This window comes from Phocoena sinus, chromosome 14 (assembly GCF_008692025.1).
Source record: "Phocoena sinus isolate mPhoSin1 chromosome 14, mPhoSin1.pri, whole genome shotgun sequence".
In the NCBI taxonomy this organism is placed as follows: Eukaryota; Metazoa; Chordata; class Mammalia; order Artiodactyla; family Phocoenidae; genus Phocoena; species Phocoena sinus.
This window is the reverse complement of record NC_045776.1, coordinates 12,909,156-12,931,935: the sequence shown is the minus strand read 5'-3', so window position 1 is coordinate 12,931,935 and position 22,780 is coordinate 12,909,156. Positions and strand designations below refer to the sequence as shown.

At 41.4% G+C, this 22,780-nt stretch overlaps 2 protein-coding genes across 3 annotated transcripts in view; one reads left to right on the top strand and one right to left on the bottom strand.

The window, feature by feature from the left end:
* Positions 1-260: 260 nt before the first annotated feature.
* Positions 261-3,297, bottom strand: LOC116738933 (zinc finger matrin-type protein 2-like). Its single transcript, XM_032602853.1, is given in 3 exon segments — positions 261-1,224; positions 1,226-1,355; positions 3,167-3,297. Coding segments are annotated over 2 exon segments (603 nt in total). The 5' UTR covers positions 1,336-1,355; positions 3,167-3,297; the 3' UTR covers positions 261-731.
* A 214-nt stretch (positions 3,298-3,511) lies between these two features.
* PHLPP1 (PH domain and leucine rich repeat protein phosphatase 1) overlaps positions 3,512-22,780 on the top strand; it is a 208,479-nt gene continuing 189,210 nt past the window's right edge. For both annotated transcript variants that reach the window (XM_032602852.1, XM_032602851.1), the window contains exon 1: positions 3,512-5,164. In XM_032602852.1, the coding sequence (XP_032458743.1) occupies positions 3,637-5,164 (1,528 nt within the window). In that variant the 5' untranslated portion in view covers positions 3,512-3,636. The remainder of the gene's footprint in view (positions 5,165-22,780) is intronic.

Genomic DNA, 22,780 nt, shown 5'->3' with positions numbered 1-22,780 from the left:
CTTCATGTTGAGATACATGTTGAGATACTTGAACATAATTCATTATTCCCTTTCTCCTCCTAATTTAGTAATCCCTCATACCAAGTCTGGCAGGTGTGTATGAAGACTCTTCAACCCCTCCTCACTCCAATACTCTGTATACTGAATTCTCTGACCAATGCTTTTTCTTTACGTTTTCCCCCTTGGAGGAGGCTTTTTGGTTACAAATAACGTCAAGGGGTAAATACAGTTCCTAGAGGATAAAAAGGCGAGAGTCGTGGTGATTGTGTAAAACTAAACAACAAGACTCAGAGTTTATTGAGACAGTGCTATGATTTCTTAGGATGCAAATGGACATTGGGCCAATGGTGACAGAATTTCTGATTAGAACAAACTTCCCTTGAGTTTGTTACATTAGCTAAATAAAAATAACTCTAGAAAGCAGATATATGAGAATTAATATATATATATTTTTTTTTTCGGGAAAGCAGCCTCAGAAGAGGTGGTTTTTCTTTATTGGGAACTCAGATGATCAGAGGTCCTCTGTCTCCAGTGAAATACTGAGGCTGAAGGAACATGCCACAGCACATTCCTTTGCATCCTGTGCTCTCTCCCAAGGTAGAGGGAAACCACAAACACCCACCCTCTAGCCCTCCCCCCTGCCACTCTTAAGGACTTTCCCCAGTACCTCCCAAAAGATGACGCCCACACACACAAAGTTAGGCCTGGTAAAAAGCCAAGCATAGAAAGCCTCAGTAACTCTTGGTGGAACCGAAGCCAGAGAAGCCCATCACAGCTGTCATCTCACTTTCCTCCTCCAATGTCAAGTCCTCCTCCGCCCTCCTTTTCTTCTCCTTCTGTTTCTCTTTCTTGTAGGCTTTGGCCTTTTCCTCCTCTTCTCTGAGTTCCTTCATCCTTTCCTCAAAGTCATAATCCTTCTGCTTCTCTTCCATCTCCTTCTTGTTGACTTCAAAACGTTTCTTCACCTGATCCAAAGTGGAACATTCCACACGCATAGACATGTCCAGGTTTCGCTGATGTTTCTTTCCATTACTGTGATCCAGGAAGTTGATGGAGTCTTTCACCATGCAGTCACAGACATTGCAATAGTATCCTCCCATCTCAGACTGTGGGGTGGTCTTGGTAATGACAATTGTCTTCCCAAGTTTGGATTCCAGGTCCACCTTGGAGTCCCGATGCCGGAGAAGCTCTCGTGTGACTGGCTGCACTGGTTTTCTATCCTTTTCTCTCTTTCGTGAGAGCTTTCTCTCTTTCGGCGAGCTTCTCATATTCATCTTTGTCCCACTTTTGGCGAAAGTCCAAGTTTTTTGTCCCACTGCCTGATGCCATCTTCATTGCGAAGTGAGTCTATATTTCTTAATATAGAAAAAATTAAAGAGGTTTATAGGAAATCAGCTAAGGAACTAAAAAATATAAAGAAATGTAAATAGTCCGTGTTTTGGTGCTGAAATTTAACATAGTCTTTGTTTTTTAACCTTATTAAAGTAAGGCTAAATTAAAATACTGTTCATTTCTAGAATAGTTTGTGCTACTCAAGGTACATACGGATTAGGCAGCTGAAATTCATCTTCAAGATCATTACCTCTTTCTCTGCCTCTTTACTTTCTTTCAGAGACTTAGCCTTCAGCAAGTACTCAGCTTCATTTGTTCCAGAAAATTTCATCCAAAGTGAGGTCTCTATTGTTGGACTCCCTAGACTAGGTCAGTTCTCTTGTTTTATTTTTGCTTCCTCCATGGCACCCAGTATTCTCCCCTCGTCCACATCCCTCTCACTTGTTGAACCTCTTTCTTGCTAATCTATAAGCTCTGTGAAGGCAAGGACAGTGTCTGATTTATTCAATTGCTGTAACAGAGTACCTGGCATATAATATGTTTATAATTATTTGTTAAATTAATTGACTTGACTATCTTATGTCTCTTGGGAGAACTTGCATTCTTCCTAATTTAAAAAATGTAACTCTGTGCTGTTGATTGAATTGAAATGGAATAAACATTTGTTTCATGAGACCAAGAGGTAATATTTCAAAAGAAAATTATAAAAAATCATTTTCGGGAATTTCAAGAATCAAGATAAATATATATTTTTTGGTCCTGTAATTTCCTCCATTCCTCTTCAATGAAACTGTGTAGATAACCCAAGTACAACTTTCCCTGCCCTTACTAGTTTCTGTTATTTCAGGTACAAGTTCCAGTTTCTTTCTCCTTCCTCTTTCCTCAAACCCCTCACCCCCAATTCACCCTCAAGTTTAGTAACTTTGTTGAAGTTAAAGCAGGCCCTTGATAGTATGAAGTTGAAAAAGTCTCAAATGTGAAAATCCAGATTTCTAAAACAATGTGGGGGAATAGTAATTAAATTAAAAATTTTACTAAATTCTTTTAAATAGTATGCTATTCTAATCTAGCCTACAATATTGTTTCAACTGACAAGAAAGTGCAACTTTTCAGACCACGAATAACATTGTAGCCGTAGAGTATAACTTTCTCTGAATGTTGAAAGAACAAGGGAAGGCGTTAAGAGAGAACATACAGGACCAGCCCATCTCATATCCCACCGTGTCTCCATTCCAGCGTTTCCTCTACTTTCCATCGCTTTCTGTGTCATTAAGTTACTTCAAACCTTAAGACCAACAGGGAAAAATGAGATCTCAGCCCTTTGCCTTTTTCCTTCTCAGATGTAGGAACTGGAGGATCGGGTCGGGGCTGCACGATTTCCACTAAGCACGTTCAATGGGTGGTGGAGGTGAAGACCAAAGGCTGGGGACCTTTGTACCGTTTAGAGTCCCTTCAAAGCCCTCTCTTTCAATTAGCCGGGAAAACCAAAGTCTTCTGGGAAGCGGGAGTGGGCGGGCTAAGTACAAGTTAATGAAAAAGAACATTCCCGGGCACGGAGTTCAACAGCAGAGGGCAGAATACCCACTGTCCAGGGCACACGGCTGGCTGAAAGGAGGGGCATAGTTTAAGGATCTCTGGGGCTTGTAGTTCACCACGTTTCCTTCGGACATGCCCGTCCGCGCACTGGAACTACAACTCCCAAGATGCACCGCGCACATCTGTCGTCTCTGCCTCCCCCTCTCTGAGGCTCGCGCCGGAACCTCCCGGGAAACTGCCCCCCCCAGCCCCGCCCTCGTACGCCGTCCCGTTTGTTTACCCTGAAGCCCCGCCTCACCGCCGCCCTCCTGCTCTCCCCTCTTCTGCCTGGAATGCCGTCATGCAGGTGATGCATATTCATGAGGCCCGCCGAGGAGCTCCCGCCCTGCCTGTCTCCCGCCTTCCCGCTGCAGGCGCGTGATTAATATTCAATGAGCCCAGCTACGCGGCGGGTTCGCCGGGCTGAGGCGGGGGAGTGGGCGGGGCTTGCGCTCGGCGCCCGCGACCCGGGCGGGGAGGGCGTGTGTGTGTGTGTGTGGGGGGGGGGGGGGGGGGCGGTGGCGGCCAAGCGGGCGGGCGCACTGGATGGAACACCGAGACACCGACGGAATGCTCCGAATTACCACATAATCCCCTGGAACGGCCGTGCCGAACGCCATTGGCTTCTCCGTTCTCCCCGCGCCGCCGCCGTCTCCCACCTTCGCCTCCCCGCCTCTCTCTCTGCCCGCTGTCTCCGGAGCTGGGGGGGAAGCGCGAAGCCCCACTGCAATGGAGCCCGCCGCTGCGACTACGGCGCAGCGACTCCCAGAGACCAGCAGGGAGGACCGAGCTCCGGCTCCGGCGGCGGCTGCAGCGGCGGCCGCGGCCGCGGCGGCTCTGGCGGCGGCAGTCGGGGGCGGCCGGAGCCCGGAGACCGCGCTGACCCCGGCGGCCCCCAGCGGCGGGGCGCGGGAAGAGGCCCCCGGCGAGGCGCAGCTGGGGTTGTTGCCTGGCCGGCCGGGAGGCACGGGTCGCAGGAGGAGGCGCGGCGCCCCCCAGCCCACCGGTGGCGGGGCTGCCCCGATGCCCGGGGCCGGCGGTTGCGCCAACTCCCTGCTGCTGAGGAGAGGGCGGCTGAAGAGGAATCTGTCCGCGGCCGCCGCCGCCGCCTCGTCGTCCTCGTCCTCGTCGTCCTCGTCCTCGTCGTCGTCCGCCGCTGCCGCCTCGCACTCCCCCGGCGCCACCGGCCTCACCGCCTCCTGCTCGGCCTCGGCTTCGCTGTGCACCCGGAGCCTGGACAGGAAGACGCTGCTCCTGAAGCACCGGCAGATGCTGCAGCTGCAGCCGTCGGACCGGGACTGGGTGCGGCACCAGCTCGAGCGGGGCTGCGTGCACGTCTTCGACCGCCACATGGCCTCGACCTACCTGCGCCCGGTGCTGTGCACGCTGGACACCACGGCCGGCGAGGTGGCCGCCCGCCTGCTGCAGGTGGGCTACAAGGGCGGCGGCGTGGTAAAGGTGCTGGGCAAGGGGCACCCCGACGCCGGTCCCCGGCTCCCGCCCGCCGAGCCGCGGGACTCGGGGCTGCCACCCGGGAGGAGCGGACTGGCCGCCGTCGGGGGGCCGCAGCGCGCTCCTCCCGCCGACCTGCCGCTGCCCAGCGCCCCGGACGGGTGGGCGCTCCGCGCCTCCCGCGCCAGCCCCGCGCCCTCAGACTCCAGCCTGGGCGAACCGGGTGCCCCGCGGCTCCTGGACGGTGTGGCCGCAGGCCCGGCCTCCGACACCGAGAGCTTCAGCCTGAGCCCCAGCGCCGAGAGCGTGTCGGACCGGTTGGACCCCTACAGCAGCGGCGGCGGCTGCTCATCGTCGTCCGAGGAGCTGGAGGCTGACCTGGCCCCGGCCCGGCCCCCGACGGGGGCTCCGGGACAGCCCCGCCTGCCCCGGCTTGGAGCTGGCCCCCGGCCGTCATCCCCGACGGCCTCCCCGCCTCCGCCGCAGCCGAAAGCCCAGAGGGGCGTCGAGGGCCCAGGCGGCGCGGCCCGCGATCAGCCTCGGGAGGAGAAGGCGGCGGCAGCAGCGGCCCTCGGCCGCCCCCAGTCGACCCAGGATGGGAACGGGGCGACCGCGGAGCAGGCGCCTCCACCGCCCACCCTGTACGTGCAGCTCCACGGAGAGACCACCCGGCGCCTGGAGGCGGACGAGAAGCCGTTGCAGATCCAAAATGACTACCTCTTCCACCTGGGCTTTGGGGAGTTGTGGAGGGTGCAGGAGGAAGGCATGGACTCGGAGATCGGCTGCCTCATCCGCTTCTATGCAGGTAAGGAGATCACCTGCACTTTGATGCGTGGGGAGTAAGCACTTCCAGGTCCCGAGAAATGTTTGGCCACCCCGAGAGTCAGCGCGGGTCCTCGGGAGTCTGTTACTTCTCTACAGCTTTCAAGTACGATCTGTGTGATACTAAATTGAGCAGTTTTAAAATCCGCGAGCTTTTGTCATTCTTGGGGGCTCCGAGGTTGGGAAGCAAGCTGGGAGAGGTGTCAGGGCCACCAGGAAGCACTGGGAGCAGGCACTCCTGAAAGAAGCAGTGGTGTCTTTAACAGTGAAGTGCTGCCTTCGGACGTCTGTTCACCGGTTTGTTGGGTTTGAGGCAGTTTGGGATTTCAGGTAAACATCACGTGCACGTGATACCTACAGAGGAAAATGACCTTGAGAAATGCGCTGGAACACCCGCCCTCCGTCTCACTGTCCGCGGCCTGCCCTTCCAGCCCGGGAGCTCGCTCCGCATCAGCTGGTGCTACTCGTTTGCCCACTTAGTCCTCGATGGAACCCAGGAGCTGCGGTCCTCTTTAGCGATACTTTTCCTCAGCGCTTTTTGGCTTTATTTCAGTTTCCTCTGTAAGTTTGATTCTTGCGTCAAAAGTGGTTTTGCCTGTTTCTTTCTCTCAGTTTCTTACTTCTAGCCTTTATAGCCAGAACTGCCCATTGCGATGTGACTTGCAATAGGGATATATAGGAATCACAGTACGACTTGAGGGTGATCTAAAATCTTCCTCATTCTTTTTTCATTTCTAGATTAAAGGTCTTAAAAGGAGAGTTAAATCTTCCCCAGATTTACTAAAGTACTAAATTACTTCCCCACCTAGGTTGTATGTGGTGGTGGAAAAATAATCACACTTGAAATTTCATTAATCTGTAGCCACTCTTTCTAACTTAATATGTTTTTGGTCCAGCCTGTGTCCCAGTAGCAGTTTAGTCGGTTTGAATGAAGAAATTACTCACACATTGAGATAGGCAAAACTGGTAGCATTCCTGGTGAGATGTTCCTTTACGTTTAATTGAAGTTTTTCTGTAATTCAAGTGGATTTCTGATGGATTTTTGCCTCGTAAAGAAAACCATATCATAATACAATAGCATTTGTAGTATCTGAAGATAATATCCCAACCGGATGACAAGCCTTTAAAAGCTTATGGCCTAGAAAATAGGTGATTTTTTTTTTTTTCATGTAGGAGCAACAGCTATATCATTTTCTCCTGTGGCTCATGTAATTTGTAAAATACTGTTATTTTACAAAAGCAGTAAATGGTAATCACACTTGGAATGAGAATATTTTCTTAACGTGAGAATGATAAATGCCCTTATAACCAACCAATTACATTGAAGGAAATATATATAAAGCAAGGGATATGTTAAATAAGCAGTATTGGACATATTTCGTATGGAAAGAGCTCTGCATCCTTTCTTTTTCTCATGACTGAATTGTTGATCACGATAAATGTCCATGGGAAGGGTTTTAGGTGTCCTAGTCATGACATTTAAATCTTTGATTCCCCTTGATTGTCTCTTCACGTGTGTCTAAAATGTTCTAAGTGGGTGATATATAGGTTTTTTAAAAAAACTTATCTCAGTATAAAGATGACAAATTATCTTTCTGGTAAATCGCAAATTTCTGGTGTGCTCATTTTAATCTTTTTGTTTCGTTCGTTATGAAAAGCAGGAATTGTTGCTTCATTCTGAACTTATTTGCTTTATTTCTATATGCACAGTATAAATACATATATACCTCTGTGAATATGCTTGTAAAAGTAACTAATTAAATGAGGAAGCCATACAGAGCATCCAACCTGTTCTTGAATATGAAGCTGGTATGCAGGTGTCATAGAAGGAAGATGCCTGATTGTTATAAAGATATAACAGTCTTTATAAAGATATTATAAAGATGTCTAATTGCTTATTTTATAGCAAGTTGAGGTTATGTTAAGCCTAAGAACATAGCAAACGTCTGTGTTGATATTCATTTGCCCTAGAACAAAATTTACTATATAGTGAGTCCACTTGAACTTTTGCAAGGAAGTTTAGTTACTGATGAACAAAAGGGCCTTCTTATAAGGTCGTCTCACTCATCACCGGAACATTATCAGGACTTCACATGTAGCGCAGGTTTGCACCAAGCTGGAGGAGATTCCTAGAAGTTACCCCTCTGCTGCAGTGGAATGTAGGACACCCAACAGGAAAGTGGCATGTTTTGGTAGTAATTCTTTTCCATAAGAAGAGAATTAATGTTTGTTTTATATGAGATCCTTTGAGGGTGTGTTTTCCACAACATTAGTTTTTATAATGTTACATGTAACTTACTCTTAAATTTATTGCTGTGTATGTTTTTGTTTATCTGTGTATGTGGAGTTGAGGATAGACTAGGAAATTGCTTTTGAAGGCTTTTGAATATTTTCCTATATTTAAATTGAGCTCGTTATCTGTTGTTTATCTAGTTTATCTGTTTATAACTGGAGAAGTTCTTGTCCAGTGGAGAACTTTCATTCTCTTGAGGTCACCTTTCAGTTGAATTTTAGTATTTATAACCTGGCCTAAGTTATTCTTAAAAGACTTTGAAAGCCATTTGTGGTTGCTTTGAATATTTAAATATTTATTTAGGTAAAGTAAAATGGAATCTTTAATGAGCTAAAAGGCTTTGAACAAAAAGGTACTAATTATAGAGTCGTTGAGAAAAACTTAGTTTGAAAATTGTTGCTCGTCTGAAGCAACCATTCTCTTAGCTAACTTTAAATAAGAAAAAATTTAATTATGGCTCTGAAGTAACTTGTGTGAAGTATTAAGTATATTAGGTACATTAACATTTAATTTTCCTTTAAGATCAGCCATCTTAAATTTTACCTGAGAGTAATTTTAGGTGAAAAAAAATTCAAGAATTTAGGTTACTCGACATAGGTTACAGACTTAAAAACGTTAATGAGGTTATGTTTTGGACTCCCTGGGGGCGTCTGAGTCATTAATCAAGGGCAGTATTAAACTATATTTTTAATATTTTTGACTCACTTCTACTGCCTTTTAGCTTTAGTCATCTGGCTGTTTCAGTTTAAATTGTAATAGCGGGAAATGATGTTGACGGAATGGAGAGTGTACCCACTGTGGCTCGTGAATCTTGGACAAGATATTTTTATGTTTGACTTTTTGGGATTGCTCAGGAGAACGGACTCCTTACCCGCTCATATTTCTTCTCTTTTTCTCTTCTGGGATGATCAAACCTTACATGGTTTCCTACATGGAAACCAAGAAGGGGTGGTTCGGCATTAAGCTGTAATATTGACGAGAAGTCTCTTATTACTATAATTACAGCAGTATTGAGTAAGTGGTATGAACATGTGACACCAGTGTGTGCTTAAGCAGTCCTTTTAAGAACAAAGGGTTTAATTTTATTGCTTTTTGTATTTAAATTTTATACTTGTTTTTGATGTAAAGTGAGTGCTGTCTTGTCCTTCATAACTGTGGTTTGATAACGTCTATTAATATGTTGGGTTTATTATCTTCAAAAATCTTAAAGAGCTTTCACATAAATTATCTCATTTGTCCTTTCGGAAACATTATTAGGGAGGAGTGGGTGTCAATCCTCTTTTCAGATAAACTGATGCATAGTTTTGATTCTTGCTTGTGGTTTTTCAGTTCTTGGCAGAGCTGAGAAGAGAGAGCATGCATATTCTGTTTTACAATTCATATTACTTTCCATGAATCGAAGTTGAATTTCATTTACACTTGAATTTTTCACTTGGTTAAAAGCATTCCAAAAATATTCTATTTATGTTGGTGATGAGGTGATATTATCCTCTAGTCCAAAGTGGTATTCCTTGTGAAATTTGGTTGGTTCTATTTCTATCATGCTGCCTTTAACATAAAGAAGCAAGACTGGCAAATAAGTGGACAATACAGAAAGAGTACGAAAGTGTTCTAAATATTCTGGTTGTAAATAGTCTTACATGCATTTAAGTTGGTATGAAATAAAGTTCACCTAATGATTCTTTTTTTTCTTACACATGCCTCATTTGTTAAACTGTAAATCTTCATTGGGTATAGAGCATTATTAACATTTTATCTGAAAAGTGGATAACTTTTGAGGGTAGCCGTGTGACATTTCAGTTCCTTTAAAACATAGCTTTACTTGTAAAGTATCGAAAATATCTATCATGAAAGGTTTGCATAAACCTTTCATCTTAAAGTAAACTTATTTGTACTTTAGTGATCAGTAGTGCTCTATTGATGTCACCATGCTGTTCACTTTTTATAATTCATATGTTATATAGAGTTAGAGAGTAAGCTACTCTGCCTGTTTTTATAGTTATTCATTAAATGGTGTGTTTTTTTATGCTTATTGAAATAATTATAGGGAGAGGAGATGAGTGTAAATGAGTTTATGAAGTTTCTGGGTGAAAGTTTTATCTTTTTGTGGCTATAAGATTGTTAAAACAGCCACCTTAAGTGACTGGTTATCCCAAGATTCTTATTATTTTTTAAAGAGTAAGGTGTTTTTGATTCTCTTTATAGAATGCTGAATTTGATTTCTTCGTAACATAACATTCATTAATGTTGTATATGGTCCAAGGCTAGTATAATACTTGGCATTTTAGTTTAAACATTTGTTGAATTGAATTTGCGGAATTTTGTTAAGCAGCTGGTGGTGTATGTCCTGAATCTTCAGCCTTCCTTCCTGTTAGGGTCCCCAGGGGTTGTGTTAAACACACATACACACAGAGGCATTTCTCCCATGGCAGAAGGTTTTAGATGTGCCACACACTGTTAATATCTTCTGTTTTCCGTGAGTGGAGCTCTATGTGGATTTTGAGAGAGTTCTCTCTCAAAGATTTCTTAGAGTTAACAGGTGTTTTTTTCCCCCCTTTTCAAAGGCATCTCTTACCTAAACTTTAAGATGAATTTAATGAGACATCTGTCAAATGAGGCGTTTTAGATTTAATGATTTTGTTATGTGCCAGGGTTGAACACGGTTCAGTCTATCTGGACAGGAGAAGGGTTTAATTGTACTGTGAAAGTCGAGAAAAGCCACTCAATAGAAAAGCTTTTCCTTTAAAGACGCCTGGCATTTTGAAAAAGAGAAAAAGATGTTATCAAAATGTCCAAAATAATCTGGGAAAGTGAAGGCTTTTTTTAAAAGTCCCACTTTGTAAAACCCACTCCACCCCTTGATCGTAGGCATCTGGTACAACACTGGTAATGAGGGGTTTTGAATCTACCTTCATGTCCCTCTGCTTCTTGGGCAAACTCTTTTTGATACTTACCTTTGGTTTTCTAAAGATAGTATAATTAAAACAAAACAAAATCGACCATTTGGATTCTTTAGACATATTAGGTATTTATAACCTAAGTCTGTGACGGGTTGTGTTTGGATTTGTTATGAAACATTAACTCTAGGCTTTGGAAAATTTTGATAAACTGAAACTCAAGGGTTGGAAAAAATAGACTTTAATGGTACTTTGATTAAAGAACATTAGGATATTTGGTTAACTATGAAATAGCAGCTCTTTCAAGTTGTGTGATAATCGTACTTTAGAATCAAGAATAACAGTTACTGGGTTGCTGAAGTGTAATTACATGTTGATTTAGAGATGGAATGGTTTTGTTATATATATAATATATATGCCAAATATTCCTTTTAATATGTTAAGTGAAACAAAGCATAACCATCCCATAATGCTACATTCATGCTGAAATAATTGTTTCCCTGTTGTATTTTTACATTTGAGATTGCTTTAATAGGTTGTAAAATGTATTTAATGATAGAGTGTCTTATTAAGGTACTACTAGTCCAATGACCTTTGAGTTTGGAACCTAGAAGTTCTCTTGGAAATGGAGTGAAATACTCTATTTGTAGGTTGTACATATTCTGTGAGTTTGTAAATGTCAATACTTTAGCAAAAAAAAAAAAAAATCCAGAATTTATGACATGTATTTTCTCAAATGAAGCTTGCTAGAAGTAAATTAGTCTCATTTCCAGTTATGTGAAAGCATTCAGTTGAAGACTGAATAAAATTTGAAATAATTTGGTTTTGGACCATTTCAATTAATGAACAAAAAAATCTAATTCGGAATTTGAGATACTTTGAATTGGTTGATTTTGTTTTAGTTTTTTCCCCTGCATTCTTTTCAGGCAGGAAGAGTTTTGAATTTGTTGCTGTCTAGTTCTACTGACTCATACATCTGATGATGAAGAGCAGGTAGAGAGTGAATCTTTTCAGATGTCTGCTTTCATTAATAATATGTTAGGATGCTTGGTGCCTTCTTTTCCAATACGAGGCGTGTTTTAAAATATAGCAAGAGAAAGTATGAACTGTATTTGTTTTCACTGTCTATTTAATAATTATCTGGATTTCACAATCAGTTCACTCCTGACACATGGTCCAAAGAGCGAAATTTTATGCGTAGAACCAGTTTTTGACCTTTTTGTCATGTATGAGAAATATATTCCTATGGAATTCTTTTTTTGTTCCTGTGCATATATTTTGAGAGCTTTTGGCTATACTTTAGCAGTTGAAGGGGTGCTCCATCTTATGGTTTTAGAGTTTGGCTGATGTATCCTGGGGTCAGGTGAAAGTAACTTTGTTATGGTTTGCAATTTAAAGAAATGGGTCTGAGAGTTGGGAAAGTTGGTATGACTTTGGGCATTCATTTTAACTTATCCTGGGCTTTGATTTCCTCATCAGTAAAATGATGAGCTTGGAGTAGAATAAGTCTAAAATCTCTTCCAACTCTTAACATTCTGGGGCTTCATTAGAGAGCCTGTTCTTCAAATTAGGACTAAATGTTGTAGTTGTTTTAAGTTCTGTACGACCTATCCATGGGTTTAAAAACAGCCAAATCCCCAGCTTTTTGTCATGGAGAAAGGAACAGGCTTGGACCTAATACACACAAGTCAGCCTAAGATTGCCAGCCAAAGAAGAATACCTTTTTGGAGTCGATTAGGACTAATGATGGAATAGATAGTGTTTGATTACCCTCTCCCTGCCAGCTCTACTCTTCAAAGTAGAATTCAGCACACTAGAGATGAATTTAAAGAAATACATCCTCTTAAAAGTTGAAGTAAGGGCTTCCCTGGTGGCGCAGTGGTTGAGAGTCCGCCTGCTGATGCAGGGGACACGGGTTCGTGCCCCGGTCCGGGAAGATCCCACATGCCGCAGAGCGGCTGGGCCCGTGAGCCATGGCCGCTGAGCCTGCGCGTCCGGAGCCTGTGCTCCACAACGGGAGAGGCCACAACAGTGAGAGGCCCCGCGTACCGCAAAAAAAAAAAAAAAGTTGAAGTAAGATTCTGTTCTTAAGTTGACTTGTAAAGTAAGATACTTTTATAATCCAGTTTATAAACTTTACTGTAGTGATAGCTCTGTATTTGAGGGCTCCAGATATGGGAAACTTAATGGTTCATTAGCTTTAATTCATGGTGAGCTGTATGTGCCTATCTACTTGTGCCTAGAGTCAGTAGGAGAAAAAGCACATAAAAATTTTTTTGTGTGTTATTTTTGATTAGATCATAGAATTTAGGATTCTGTAGAGATCTAACATCTGTATTTTTATAGATGAGGAAAGCAAGCCCTGTAGAGGTTGAGTGTCTGGTCCAAGATCGGTGATAAACTCGGTCTCAGAATTAGGAATAGCACCCAGGATTGTGATTATCTGTCTAGTGTTCTTTTTTACCCCACACTGAATTTATATACTTACTATCTTTGGATTCTCCTTTATTTAGTATTCAAAATGAAAGTTTAAAAAATTGAGTGCGCGTCACACATTTGGTGCTTTCTCAATTACTTCAAGGTGTTTCTAGTTTCTTTTCATTCTAATCAGTGCTTATGAGAGGTTACATATCACTTTGACAGATTATGGGCGGGCTTCTAATGGAACAGTTGGATATTTTAATTGCGGAGAGTGAAATTAGATTTCATCAGTGATATTACCCTTTGGGGGTTTTATGATAGAACTTTAAAGTTGACAGATGGTTGACTGAAAAGAGTTACAGTGCTAGAAAATCAATGGTTATTTGTCCAGTCCTTTAAAGTTGAAATTGTTAGAAGAATGGAAATTTGCAAAACCACTGAATTTTAAAAAAATATTTGGAAGAAAAATTTAAGAATAGATCTTGAAAAAAAAATCCCATTCAGACGTGTTCATTAAAAAGATTCAGTATTCATAATATTTTTTATTTCACTTTTTTAAAGAAAAACGTATCTTCTCACAATTAAATGCACTTAGTTTATTTAGGTACGCATACACAACCCTACTTTTATGTGATATAAATTGAAACAACTTAGTTCAGTAATCTTTGGGCTTTTGCCGTTTGCTGGTTTTGGAAGTCTGTATCATGAAATCTGGTACTGCTTTGAATATCTTTGAGAGAGGGAGAGAAATGTCCTGCTCCTGTTAGCAAAAAGACAGTTTGTGAATATTTGTAGGGGTGAGAGAGAGATTCTCTTTTATATTAGGTTTCATTTTAATTTAATCATTTACCTTAAGTAAAACTTTTATATGGAAATTAACCTATGGAGTCAATTAATTCCTCAAAGATGACTTCAGTTTTTACTATGAGGAAGGGAACTTGTAAAGTGCAGAAGTACAAATGGGTAAAAATACATTGCATCTGGCATATGGAATATGTACTCTAGCTGCTGAAGCAGAAAAGAAATTTCTCTTGATGGTCTCCGAGAGAGGTAGTATGGCTGGGGGTAGCTGATGTGCAGGTTTATGTAATAAGTTGAATCTCTCCTTCTGGAAAGAAGTAAACATCACTGTATTTGGAGGAGATGCACTCTCTTCCTTACATCCCACACATGCGTACATGATGTACTCACACATGCATGCCCACATGTTCTCCACTGAGTGCTGAGGTAGGATGTAATGGGAGGTGGTAGCAGGTGGGTGGGGTAAACAGTCTTGGGGGGGAATGTCTCAATTTAAAAAAAATTATAGTTCTTAATTACGTAGATCTTTTTTTTCACATTTTAATTGGTAACTTATTTCTCCCATGAATGGCCTGTTCCTATCCCTTGCCCATTTTTTTTGTTTGATATTTGCCTTTTTCCTACTGGCTTATAGATTTGTTTTGGGGGCGTATATCTAGGGAAACCAGCTTTGTTTTGTAAGTCACTATTTTCTTCATCCATTTGCACTTTTATGTCAGTCTTTTCCTCTAGGTAGTCAGGATTTCTGTGTCATGCTTAGGAAGTCTTCCCCCTCAAGATTTAAAAGAAATTTCCCATATTTTCCTGTGGTATATTATAGTTTTATTTGTATGTTAAAAATTTTAATCTATCTGTTGTTTAAGAAAGATAGGAACGGGGCTTCCCTGGTGGTGCAGTGGTTAAGAATCCGCCTGCCAATGCTGGGGGACACGGGTTCCAGCCCTGGCCCGGGAAGATCCCACATGCCGTGGAGCAACTAAGCCCGTGCCACAACTACTGAGCCTGAGCTCTAGAGCCCGTGAGCCACAACTACTGAGCCCACGTGCCACAACTGCTGAAGCCTGCGCGCCTAGAGCCCGTTCTCCACAAGAGAAGCCACCGCAATGAGAAGCCTGAGCACCGCAACGAAGAGTAGACCCTGCTCACTGCAACTGGAGAAAGCCCGCGTGCAGCAACGAAGACCCAACACAGCCATAAGTAAATAAATAAATAAATAAATAGATTTATTTTTTAAAAAAGACAGGAAGTAGGAAAGAACAAATTGTCCCCACACTTTTTATTCGATAATTGAGTATTTCTTTAGTGACTTAAACTGTCACTTTTCCTCAGTTTATGCCTTTATAGGCATTTATATCATCCTTTCTATGTGCGAGGCACCGTTTTAAGTGCTTTATAAATATTAACTCATTTAATCCTCATAACGACCCTATGAGGCAGGTAATGTTACCACCCCAGGGTTACAGATAGGGAAACTGAGTTACAGAGCATTTTAGTACCTTGTGTGGATTTGTCAAGCGAGCAAGGTTCAGGTAGAGTGCAAGCCCCAGCATTTGCTGCCAGAGTTAAACTAGTGTGTAATAGCTTGCTTTGCCGAATGTGGAAAACTTGTCCTTGATAACCTTCTGGGGCCAGTTTGGGCAGATCAGCATTTGGGAAGCATGGACTTTGAAGTACTTGAGGCTGGAACCTGCATTCTGGCTGTGCCCCTGAGCCCAGAGCTCTACTTCCCTCTTTCCTTCTCTGTGGAAATAGGCAGTACCTGTGAGCCACACAGCGTTGTTGAGAAGATCAAATGAGATGAGGGAAAGTGCCTAGGACAGCAGGACTCGGTGTAAACCAGGCCCTGGTCTTAGGATGCAGAGAGCACTGATGGAGGATCTAGGACCTAGATTTGACTGTGGGCTGCTTCTTTACTTGATGGGAAACCTATAATGAACCCTGTAATCGCTTTAAGCCTCATTTATTAGAGAGATTTTTAAAAAATCCATCTCAGAGAACTTTGTGAGGTTCAGATTTGATGATATATGTGGAAGTGCTTTGTAAACTGTGAGATGTTATACAAATGTAGTGTGGTAGTGTTATTTTTAGCAATAGTAAATTGCCACAAATGTTAACTTGAGGTAATTAGGGCTCATTAAGGAAGATGGGATATGCTGTTGCTCAGTGACACTGGCAAACTATACACTTCCACTCATTCATTCAATCCAGTAATTACTATGAGTACCTACTATATCAAAAGTACTTTTGATTCAAAGATGGCTAATTTTAATTTTCTAGGATCCCTTGAAATACTTATAGCTCTGAGGGCATGTTTGTGGAAACAAGCGAGCCAACATTTAGAATACAAAAGTGGAAAATGTTCTAATAGAGGCAGTGGGGTCCACAGATGACTATAGTAGCAGCAGAGGAGAGGCTCCTGACTCCACTGTGTGAATCCCGGGAAGGCCCTTGAGCCATCTTGAAGGACCAGAGGGAGTAGACTCTTGCCATAATTCTGGAATACTGAATTGTTTGAGGAGCAGCCATAAATTACCAGTAGTTCAAAGTCCAGTCAGACTGAGTTTAGGATTAGTAATTCCACCTTAATCCTTTAAGATTTACCAACCCTTTCTATCTAGGCTTTTTTATCCATTTGAATCATTGGGGCCTCATTTGGTATCGTACTTTGTGAGGATCTAAGTTCTGGGTTAAGCAAATATTAATTTTGCTTTCTTGAAAAGAAAATGCAAACGTGCACATGCTCAAGGTTGCCCTGAAGCCTGGCAGGGGGCCTGCAGTACACTTGAAGGACGTCCTCTTGTTTCTTTTTGTGAAGCCCGTGAGGGTTTTGCTTTCCTCGGATTTATAAAGTTTATGGGAAATGCTGTGTTCAACTTCTGGGGGGTTATCGATGGGAAAGGCTTGAGCCATCTGCTGTTGATAATGTTATTTGCATTTTTCTGGGTTTTATTTTCCTAGGTATATGCATACACAAAAATTTATTGACTGTACACTTAAGGTTTATGTGCTGTACTAGATGTAAGTTATACCTCAGAAGAAAGAAGGGATGTGGTCGTGAAGGAAGAAACTTGAACATTGTTTTTTGTATCCTGAAGGGAAAGAGAGAGGAGAGAGGCTAAGGGTGAGGGATGAATGGATGGGGGAAAGTAAACAAGGGAAAGTCCTGGAAGAAATAAGGTGGGAGGAATCAGGAACACCCAGTGGAGTTAACCGTGGGCGGGAAGAGGGCCACCTGTTTCTTTGAGACTGTTAGGAAGGGCGAGTAAAGATAAAGATTCATTTAACTGACACTCAGGAAGTTGGGCCTCGGTTTTGTTAGCGAGAAGGTAAGGAGAAGCCAAGTCTCAATATTTACTGTAATATGCTTTTTCTTGAGTGAATCAATCAGCTACTCATAGTTTATACCCTCTTTGGGGAATTTATGACTGTGATTTCAGTCTACACTGAATTTTCTGTAGGGTGATTCTCTCTTAACTGTGGTAACACATCTGCATCTTACTGCGTGGGAAGGGGAGGGGGGATAGTAAACAAGAGCTGGAGGAAATGATTGCCAGACTCAGGTTTACAGGTTTGGCTGCGCTTGGCAATGGGCAGGTTTGTTTTGATGGCACAGTTTGGGTTCCCCCCTCCCAATCTCTAAGTGTGTCTTTGGGGCAGGAGTTGGGGAGTGGGGTTGGGATGTGTAGGTGTGGAGACATGATGGTCAAAAACCTTCAGAAAAGTTGCAACTTTGACAAAGCTGGCATCGTACCTTCCATTATGTCCTGTTTCCTTTCTGTTTAAAAATCACTTATGGAGTAATAAAACTCCTGAGATAGTTTTATTTTTTTTCTCATGGCCTACTACTGATACTTGCAGACATAAAAGCTGGTTCTAAAGAATGTGCTTTCCGTTCCTAGATTGTCAGATTGACTTCTGGCTTGAATCTGTTTATAAAGTGAGCATGAAGACATGATAAATTATAAGTTTAGGTAGATATAAATCAGATTGTATAGGGGACAATTATTCTTAAATAAGAAATACTGTTAAGAAACCATGTTAAACCTATCATTTTTCCTCTTGTTAGTTGTAATAAGTGTTGAATTTCTGTTTTGTGCTCAGTATGGGGCTAGATGCTGAAATTTCAAATTGTGGTTATTGAAACAAATGAAAAACACAGTTAGGTTGTCCTGAAGAATATAATCGCCCCAATATTTACTGAAGTATCTAGATCATCTGATTATGTTATATTCCAGTTACAGAGTTGGTTTCTGTAAATTTTTAATAAAGATATTTTGGGGAATAAGATAGAAAGTCTTCAGAAAGAAACATAATTGTTAACTCTTCATGTCAAACATGGTGAATTGCCCAACAGCAAACTCCCTGAGGTAGGGAGCCCAGCATGTTTAAAGACCTGGAGGAGGGGCTCCTGTGAGCATAGTGTAGGGAGTGTGAGTATCACGAGGCAGGGCTGGAGAAATAGGGTCAGATCGTGGGTGTGTGTGCCGAGTTCTGCCAAGTTCAGAGTGCTTTGGTCATCATAGTTCCTCCCCAACCCCCCTCCCCCTTAAACACAAGACAGGTAGATATGCACTCTTGGTTGTGTCTGGCTGTAAGGGCCTTATAGGCTACAGTTAGTGTTTTGGAATGGATTTTAAGAATAATAGGAAACCATTCCATTGAGTTATCAAACATCATTTAGATTTGTCTCTTTCAAGGTCAGGTGCCATGACTATCATTTTATAACTTCCTTTCATCTTATCAGTAAGAAGGATAAAGGCAGGGTAAAAGTAACCCTGTCTTTTCTATATTTGCTAAGCCTTCTCTTCTGGACACCTAAATAGCCACTTCTCTGTTCTTCCTGTGTACACTCCCCACATGTACTTTCTTCATCTTTCTTACTTTCCCTGGCCACCCAGGGCTATACAGTCTCTGCACTGGGAGCCCAAGATGCTCCCAAATTACATGGGGCCATGGTCTGATAATGAAGGCATAGCCTTTTTTTTTTTTTTTTTAACTCGTCTTGCATTAACTTTTACAGAAAGCTTTATTTTACCCACTTTTTGTTCCACCCCGACCCACTTGTTTTCCCTTTCTTAGAAAAGAAAAATTAGTATCTCTCAGTGAGTGAGTATATAAACATTCCCTGTTGTACACTCTAACTTCCCCCAACTCACCCCAGTAGTTAAGCTGTGCTAAACATCAGGCATGTTTGATTGGGGAAATTAAAAAACCAATTCAGTGTGTTCTCTTGGCACTTTAGCAACAGACTTTCATTTTAATGAAAATGGGATACAGTATCCTGTTAGGTATACATTCAGTGAGATTATATCTGCTTAGGATTTCTTTTTTGTACACTTTTTATCCATAAGCGAGAGAGGTCCTGGGGTCATTTGTGCGCAAAGTCAATTATTTTTCAATTAAGGGCAGGTTAATTAGTTTCTCTATAGTTATTATTGAAGCTCTTATTTTGTGTTCTCCCTTTTCCCTCTCTTGGTCGTGGTCTTTTGAATCATTTTCCTACTTTTTATGAGATCAAGTGATAGTACGTACACAGGAAAGATGTAAAACCAGTTCTTTATTTTAGGATTTTGTTGTCATTATAGAAAGTGTAAAAAAAAATTGAGAAGTAGACAAAATAGTGTCATGACCTCCTGCCTACTCATTGCTCAGCATCAACAATCAGCCACCTACTCATGGCCATTCTTGTTTTACCTCGAGCCCCTTCTTCTGCCTAGATTACTTTGAAGCAAATACTAGACATCATATCTTTTCATCTGTTCATTTCACTAAACTTAAGTATCTCTAAAACATAAGCACTCTTTAAAAACAACCATGATACCGTGATTTTATTTAAAAAAAAATTAACGCTAATTCCCATTTTTCAACGGTGTTCAAATTTCCAGTTGTCTTAAATTTTTGTTTAAATTATGATCCAAATGTGGTTGATACCTTTGTGATTTTTTGTTTTTTGTCTTTTCAATGTCTTTTCATTTTAGGTTTCCCTTCTTTCCCACCCTCCTCACCCCCCTTTCCCTTGCAATTTACTTGTTGAAGAAACCAGGTTATTTGTTTTGTAGTGTTTCATGTTGTCTGGATTTTTGTGACTACATTCCTGTGGTATTAACAGGAGTATGTTGAGGATTTGGATATATACTTTTGGGGTTTCTTTTTCCTTTTGAGTTTTGCTTAACATTTATGATCTTGATCAGGTGAGTTAAGTTGGATCATCTTTCGGAGGACTTAGAAAAGAGGTCCACAACTAATGCCATGTGTCACATGTGGCTCACATGTGACCTGTTATGTTTGGTGACATGGTTTGAAATTTTTTCAGATTAATTGCCATCAGTTCAGTATTTTTAAAGTTTCCCATAAAAATGTAGATTTTTGTTTTTCTTCTTTTTTTTTTTTTAATCAGAAGATCTAGATCTTTTAAATCAGAAGTCCTGGGCTTCTGCAACGATGCCCACAGGTGTAGTGATGAGTGGTGGCAGCTCCCTCCCTGTCCTCTCCAAGGTACCCTGAGCGCTTCACTCATGTAGGTTTCCTGAAAGGGCTGGTAGGGTTTGTGAACCCTGACTTAGAGCAACAGGAATTACTTTTATCTGCATGGTCTTGCTTAAATTTTATTCATGATATTGATAGTTTACTTTTAATCTTTTGCTACATGTTTCACTGTAAGCTGGTGTTTGGGCTATTTTACTAACAATCCATATTTATTCAGATAAAGGTCAGAGCACCAGCTGATGTTCCCATTGTACTTTGTATATCTATCAGAAGACTTGTTCAGTGCATTGTATTCTCATGCCCTGTGGAAATTGGTGTTTATAGTTTTAGAACCTAACAGAATGCTTGGCACGTGGTAGGTACTCAATAAATTCTTGTCGAATGAGTGAAGGAAGAAAGAACCAGTAAATAAACTACCAGATAAAACATAGAAAAAAAAGAAAAAGAAATCATGTAATGCATATCCGAGTTTGAGTTTCAGTGGTATTTGTACCTCTGCTTCTTTCATTAGCATGTATTATCAGAAAGTGGCTGTAATTATGGTGTGTTATACTACACAATACAATTTAGAAATAACTTCTATATAGATAATAAGAGGTAAGTTGGGGATAGATTTCTTAACAAGAGATTTCAATTTATTTGTGCTTTGGAGAACAGACTAGCTGGGCTTTCCTATTTTGCTGTAAGAATTTGGAATTTAATTTCTCCTTTGGTTTGTGTCCTGTGTTAACAAGGACTTGTAGCAAGTGTGCAAAAGGAAAGTTCAGCATGGACAGCGCACACAGACTTGAGGGTCCTTTAGGAGGTGTATCTGGCATAATTTGGTAAGGTTTTTAAACCTGGCATTTGAATAATAATTTTAAAAATACTGTTGTGTTTTATGGTTTAATAATCTTACTTAAGTTATACATCCTTTAAAAATTATAATTGAGGTTTTTTGTCTCTTTCTTGGTCTGTGGTAAGCCTGCCTGAACTTTTCCTTGCTTACTGACAGACACCTTTTATAAAAAGTGTGAGTGAGGTCACGTTCTGTACACTTCGACTCCAGGAGGATACTTAATTTATCAGGAGTAAAAGAACAGGAAAAATTAATACATGTTACCCAGTAGCATGCTCTAGCACAGTCTAAATTCTTAGTACCTGGTGGTAATGTGTGAAAATGTAGTTTGGATGACCCCAAGCCATCAATAAACTGACCTTTCACTAAGAAATCTAGCTCATTTTGCTCATCTTTAATTGTGAACTGAAAGGAACAACTAACACTATTAAAAGTAAGGAGTTTCAGTTTTAAAGAGTCCTTCAGTGGTATTTGTGGGTGGTGAAAAGTGATAACTCTTATTGAAAGTGTGTGGTATCTTCACATAGTGAGGTTGAGTATTACAGGGAAGTGCTGTAATACTGAAAGAAATTAGAGGGTTTTTCCTGTTAGATGATTTTAGTAAGAACAAACAACAACAATAGTATCACCATCCTTTACGTACAGAGGCTTTACGTTTTTCAAAGCACTTTCAATATTGAAACGGTAGTCACTGGATCAAATCTGAGACTTTCCCGATTAAAAGGAAAGTTCTTAATGTTACTGTTGTCCCTTTAACTCCTGTGTTTTTTAATTAGTCACTGTTAGTAAATGTTAGCCAATGTTTCTTTTTTACATAAAGAAGAATCTTTACACTTTGGAGGAAAACTGTGGTTGAAATTGAAGATTTGAAACTGAAATCATATACTAATTTCAAATGAATTGAGTCAGAGACAGACTGTGAGAGGTGTTAAATCTAGACAGCTGACCACCGGTTTTATTCCCAGGCCCCAGGGGAGACTATGTGCATGCCTAATGGACTGCTTTATGTATCGATAATTGGAGGTACGTAGTTGGAAGAAAAACTAAATTTTTTGTAGTGAGGCGTCAGATGTTACCACTTTCCTGCTGTTGTTAAATAGTTACTTTTTTTTTAAAACGCAACTTGATTTTCTTCTTCCTTTTCTACATACTGCCTGTAACGGCCTTTGAAAATTGTACGGTAAACATTATTTGAATGATGTGCTTAAATAACAATTAATTTAGTTTAATTTTGCCCAAATAATTTTAGCTTTGCAGTTTTTTTCTTTAAAAATAAAAATTTCTTGTAGCTACTTCAAGCCTGAAGTTGAGAGTAGTATAAAGAACACCTGTGTAACTGTCTCCAGCCTTGTTGAATCAGTTTTACTTTATTTGCTTCACATGTGATGTTTTAAAGATGTAAACCTGGGTACACCTCATGATGTCAGCAACCTGGCACATGCTTTGTGAGATTCATTCCTATATGTTGTACGTTTTAAAAAATTACTTATTATTATTATTATTTTTTTTTTTTGCGGTACGTGGGCCTCTCACTGTTGTGGCCTCTCCCGCTGCAGAGCACAGGCTCCGGACATGCAGGCTCAGCGGCCATGGCTCACGGGCCCAGCCGCTCCGCGGCATGTGGGATCTTCCCGGACCGGGGCACGAACCTGTGTCCCCTGCATCGGCAGGCGGACTCTCAACCACTGCGCCACCAGGGAAGCCCTACTTATTATTTTTTAAATTGTTATTTATTATAAGTGGTGAGTTCAGATTTAAAAATATTGTTTGGTGGTACATAGTGATGCAGTTTATTTTTGCATTTTGGTCTTAATGTAGCAACCTTGCTGAGATTTTGTTAGTTTTAGTATTTGTATGAATTGT